Source organism: Vigna unguiculata, chromosome 5 (assembly GCF_037176805.1).
Source record: "Vigna unguiculata cultivar grain cowpea cultivar isolate G323 ecotype 2 chromosome 5, ASM3717680v1, whole genome shotgun sequence".
Classification (NCBI taxonomy): Eukaryota; Viridiplantae; Streptophyta; class Magnoliopsida; order Fabales; family Fabaceae; genus Vigna; species Vigna unguiculata.
In genome coordinates, this window is record NC_140796.1 from 17,550,629 (window position 1) to 17,556,344 (window position 5,716).

Here is a 5,716-nt window from a genome sequence, read left to right on the forward strand (position 1 = left end):
TTTTTTCTCAAACTAAAACATATTTTTTTCTTTTCTTTTCTTTTATTAATTATTTATTTATTCTTCTCAATTGAACTTTAATTAATTAATTTCTTTTGTTTATTATTTTTATTAGTGTTACCCGGACGAAATTGGGTGTTGACACTCAACATGGTATCTAGAGCTTAAGGTATCTTTTCTTTTCGTCGTTGTTGCCACTGCCTCTGCCTCTACCACCGCCAGCGGAGCTGCCGCCTCTGCCAGACCTCCGTTGGACCTTCGCCGTACCTCCACCGAACCCCGTCGGACCACTACCGCCGCCGGACCAATGTTGTTGGAGTGCTAATTCTGATGGGCAACCTCGAAGTCGTGCTTCCTCCATGGCGTCCATCTACACTAACTATGTTAATGTACACTTATCCATTGACAAGTTAACTGGCCCTAATTATGCCACATGGTCATCAGCCGTCCGATTATGGTTAAGAGTCAGAGGTATCTTGATCATCTTGCCCCGAAAGCACCTACTCTCACTCCTACTGAGAACGACCGTTGGGAAACCATTGATGCTCAATTATGTGTGGTTCTCAAGGATACTCTTGATCCTTCGTTAAAGCAACTTTTTCGTTCCTGCGAAACATGTGCTCAAATTTGGGAGCATGCCAAGTTATTATACACCAATGATACTCAACGTCTCTATGGTGTTTGTTCTAAATTTGCAAATCTTATTTCCTCTAAACATCAAGACTCTATGACTGATTATATGGGCAAAATTCACGTTCTTTTTCATGAATTTAATGAATTATTGCCTCCTTCCCCCGACCCTGCCACGGAGATCGAACAACACTCAAAGTTCTTCATGCTCGGAGCATTACACGGGCTTGCTAATAAATATTCACATATTCGTGATCAAATTTTGGATTCCCTGGTTTTCCCCACCTTAACTTCAACCTACTATACTCTTTTGCGTGTACCAGAACAACCCAACACTGATACACCTGCTTCTGTTGATGATTCTTCTGCGTTGGTATCTCACCGCAATGACCGGACTCACCCTCGCAAACAGGGAAAAGGGCGTCCTAAGTGTGAACATTGTGGCAAGCTCGGTCACAAGATTGACAAGTGTTATGCATTACATGAGTGTGAACATTATGGCAAGCCAGGTCACAAGATTGACAGGTGTTATACATTGCATAGACGTCCTCCTCGCTCTGCTGCAGTTGTTCAGACTAACCTTTCCCCACCTTCCTCTATTGGGGATCCTCCTTTTGTTTTACCTGATACACTTGTTATGTTCAACAAATTTCTCAAATGGTATAAGGATCAAGAGTGTTCTAGTTCCACTGCATCTATCGCTCACACAGGTACATCTTTTGTTGGTCTGACTCAATCTTCTTCTCTTGGTCCTTGGGTTTTTAATTCAGAAGCCACTGATCATATTACTGGTAACAAATCTTTGTTCTCTTCTTTATCGTCTCCTAATCATTTACCTTCTGTTACACTGGCTGATGGTTCTAGAGTCTCATCTCATGGTGTTGGCACTGTTAAACTTTTCCCTTCTTTAACCATTGATAATGTTCTTTATGTCCCTGGATCTCCTTTTAACCTGTTATCCATCAGTCGTCTAACTCGTTCTCTTGATTGTGTTGTTTCTTTTACCAATAATTCTGTGTGTTTACAGGACCAGAGTTCGAAACAGGTGATTGGCACAGGATGTGAGTCTCATTGTCTTTATCATCTCCATCCCTCTACACAAGTTGGTGCAGTTATGGAGTCTCCCTCTCTTCTTAATGCTTAGTTAGGTCATCCAAGCCTTGCCAAGTTACAGCAGCTTGTCCCTACCTTGTCCAAGTTATCTCGTTTGGTGTGTGAGTCATGTCAATTAGGCAAGCATAGCCATACTTCCTTTTCTCGTAGTGTCACACGTGATGCTTCGTCCCCTTTTGCCTTGGTTCACTCTGACATTTGGCTCCTAGCCGCGTTAAGTCTACTTTAGGTTTTCAATATTTTGTTACTTTCATTGATGATTATTCTAGATGTACTTGGTTATTTTTAATGAAACATTGTTCAGAATTATTTCATATCTTTCAATATTTTTTTAATGAAATTAAAACTCAGTTTAGTGTTTCTATTAGAGTTTTGCGCAGTGATAATGGCCGTGAATATCTTTCTCATTCTTTAAAACAATTTATGGCTTCTCACGATATTCTGCATCAAACTTCTTGTGCTTATACCCCTCAACAAAATGGTGTAGCTGAACGTAAAAATAGACATCTTATTGAAACCACTCGCACTCTTTTAATTCATGGAGAGTTCTTGAACATTTTTGGGGTGATGCTATTCTTATTGCCTGTTATCTCATTAATCACATGCCTTCTTCGGTTTTAAAGAATAACATACCTCATTCCATTTTATTTCCTCATGACCCTCTTCATCCCTTACCTCTAAGAGTTTTCGGGTCTACATGTTTTGTTCATAATTTCAGTCTTGGTCTTGACAAGCTTTCTCCTAGATCACATAAGTGTGTTTTCTTTGGGTTTACAAGATCACAAAAAGGATACAAATGTTTTTCTCCTTTTCTTAACCGTTATTTTGTGTTTGTAGATGTCACCTTTGATGAGTTCTCCTTTTATTTTAAGAGTCAAACTTCACGTCTAACTCCATCCAGTCCTGACAACTCTTCTAATACCTTTAATGTTCCTCTTGTTTGTGATCCTTTTACTGTGTCTTCTTCACCATTGGTTCCTGCTCCACAGTCTGCTTCTCCACCACCTCTTCAGGTTTATAGTCGCCGAAACCGATCACAACTACCACCATGTGACTCCACTCAAGTGCCAACTGCTCTATCTCCTCCGGCTCTAACACCTGAGTCTGACCTTCCCATTGCCCTCCAAAAAGGTACGCATTCTACCTGTAATCCCTCTCCCCATTATATTGCTTTGAGTTATCATCGCTTGTCATTACCTTTTTACACATGTCTTTCCTCTCTTTCTTCTGTGACCATTCCAAAAACTGCCCGTGAAGCTTTAGCCCATCCTGGTTGGCGTCAGGCCATGACAGATGAACTAAGTGCTCTTCATAACAGTGGAACTTGGGAACTGGTCCCGTTACCGTTTGGGAAATCTGTTGTTGGTTGCAGGTGGGTGTTTGCTATCAAAGTTGGACCTAATGGTACTATTGATCGTCTCAAAGCTCGTCTTGTGGCCAAAGGTTATACTCAAATTTTTGGGTTGGATTATGGCGATACTTTTTCCCCCGTGGCAAAGATGGCTTCTGTTCGTTTATTTATCGCCATGGATGCTCTTCAACAATGGCCTCTTTATCAACTAGATGTTAAAAATGCTTTCCTCAATGGTGATTTGCAAGAAGAAATCTATATGGAGCAACCTCCTGGGTTTGTTGCTCACGGGGAGTCTTCCGGGATGGTATGTCGTCTTTGTAAATCACTGTATGGCCTAAAATAATCTCCTAGGGCCTGGTTTGGAAAGTTTAGCAATGTTGTTCAACAATTTGGTATGACTCGGTGTGAAACAAATCATTATGTCTTTGATCAACACTCGAGTGCTGGATGTGTTTACTTGATAGTATATGTTGATGACATCGTTCTTACAGGGAGTAACAACCATGGCATCTCTCAGTTGAAACAACATCTCTGTCACCATTTTCAGACCAAAGATCTTGGCAAACTCAGATATTTCTTGGTTATTGAGGTGGCACAATCCAATGATGGTATTGTTATATCTCAAAGAAAGTATGCCATGGATATTTTGGAGGAAACTGGGTTGGTGAGTTCAAAGTCTGTTAATACATCCATGGATCCCAATACTAAACTTCTACCAAATCAGGGGAGCCTATATCTGATCCTGAGCAGTATAGAAGGTTAGTTGGAAAATTAAATTATCTTACCGTTACTCGTCCTGACATTTCCTTTGTAGTTAGTGTGGTAAGCCAATTTCTTAATTCCCCATGTGAAGATCATTGGAATGCAGTCATTCGTATCTTGAAGTATATTAAAAGATCCACTGGAAAAGGATTGTTATATGATTCTAATAACCATACAAGAGTTGTTTGCTATTTAGATGCTGATTGGGCAAAATCTCCTTCTGATAGAAGATCTACATCTAGGCATTGTGTCTCCATTGGTGGTAACTTGATCTCGTGAAAAAGTAAGAAACAGAGTGTTGTAGCAAGATCCAGTGCAGAAGCAGAATATAGAGCTATGGCCTTAGCTGCCTGTGAACTTGTTTGGCTCAAGCAATTGCTTAAAGAGTTACAATTTGGAGATGTTACTCAAATGACACTTGTGTGTGACAATCAGGTTGCTCTTCATATTAGCTATAATCTTGTCTTTCATGAGAGGACCAAACACATTGATATTGATTGTCATTTCATTCGGGAAAAGGTCATGTCTAGAGATATCAAGACTGAGTTTGTTAACTCAAGTGATCAGTTAGCAGATATTTTTACTAAGTCTTTACGGGGGCCTAAAATTGATTATATTTGTAACAAGCTAGGCACATACGATTTGTATGCTCCAACTTGAGGGGGAGTGTTAGATACTGTTTGATATTATTAAGATATTGTTAGATATTGTTAATCACAATATCAAACAATATCTTCTATTTACTCTATTTATTTTCAGTTACTCTTTTTACTTGTACCTCTCTCTATTATAAATAGATTACCCTATGTGTGGTTTATACACAAGGGAGATTAATCTCAATCCCTATTTTCTTTATTCTCAACATATACAATAATATTTACTGTTTAAGAATTATAATAGTGAACTAAATGGAAATCATAAACTACAATTTTTTTTTTCAAAATAAATGCAAATCGAGGTAAAATCTAAATTTTTCAACAAACAAAATTGAAATGAAGCTCATGCTTCAATAAATATTTATTAAAGTTTAATAAATTTAATCCATGAATGAAACATATTCGTTTGCTTCTTCATTCCAGGACTTTGTCCCATGTCTTAAAAATTTCCTAGTAAAAAAAGATTTATAATTTAAAATTAAAAGAATATATAATGATCCAGATTGTAACTAACAAATATTAATAGTTTCTCCTTTTTTATAGACAAAGTTAGTTATTTTTTAATTTTTGTTTTAAAAATAATATTACATATTACACTTTTTTTTGAATCTGATCAATTAATAATTTCTTATTAATAATAATAAATGAAAATAAAATTATTTACTTTAAATACATTTATTTTCCAAATTAAAAATTAAGACTTTTGTTTTTTTTACTTGGCTTACTGGATATGCTTTTTATACTTTTTAAAGAATACTTTTCATCTTCCAAAAATTAAAAGATGTTGAGGAGTATAAAAATAACTTTTCAGTTTCTTTCAACACTACTTTCAAGATAAAATTTTGTCTCTTCCAACACATCTTTATAATTAATTAGCATTAATTATGAAGAAACCAATAACTTTTTTAGTGTCTCAATACAATGTTATATTTGAATTTATTGTGTTATAATTTTAAATGGAAAATTTTTTAAAAAATCTACATACCTTCTTGAAAAAGTTTTATACTGGCTCCAAAAATCTTCTCACCTTCCCATACAATGCTTTCTTCTATTATTGAAGAAAAAAGTAATTCTTTTTTTCTCAATTGCTAGTGAAATATTAGTTTAATAATTAATATTATTTTTTATCTCACGAGCATTTGGTATATTCATTTTTATAAATATGGAAGAAAAAGTAATGCACTAAATGTTTTTTAATAAC

The 5,716-nt window shown here is 36.2% G+C and overlaps 1 protein-coding gene across 1 annotated transcript; it reads left to right on the plus strand.

Annotated features, from left to right (window-relative positions):
• Window positions 1–433: 433 nt before the first annotated feature.
• On the plus strand, window positions 434–3,860 carry LOC146886164 (uncharacterized). The gene is made up of 4 exons (XM_085673318.1): window positions 434–1,691; window positions 2,581–3,134; window positions 3,243–3,401; window positions 3,645–3,860. The coding sequence occupies exons 1-4, from the start codon at window positions 434–436 to the stop codon at window positions 3,858–3,860; spliced, it is 2,187 nt and encodes a 728-aa protein (XP_085529444.1).
• The last annotated feature ends 1,856 nt before the right edge of the window (window positions 3,861–5,716 follow it).

What these genes read in the sequence shown, in the direction of transcription:
- LOC146886164 (XM_085673318.1), top strand. Translation starts at nt 434, where the DNA reads ATGGTCATCAGCCGTCCGATTATGGTTAAGAGTCAGAGGTATCTTGAT. An exon ending in ACAGGTGATTGGCACAGGAT is followed by an intron (nt 1,692 to 2,580) that starts GTGAGTCTCATT and finishes TTGTGTTTGTAG; the next exon opens with ATGTCACCTTTGATGAGTTC. An exon ending in GGTGGGTGTTTGCTATCAAA is followed by an intron (nt 3,135 to 3,242) that starts GTTGGACCTAAT and finishes CCCGTGGCAAAG; the next exon opens with ATGGCTTCTGTTCGTTTATT.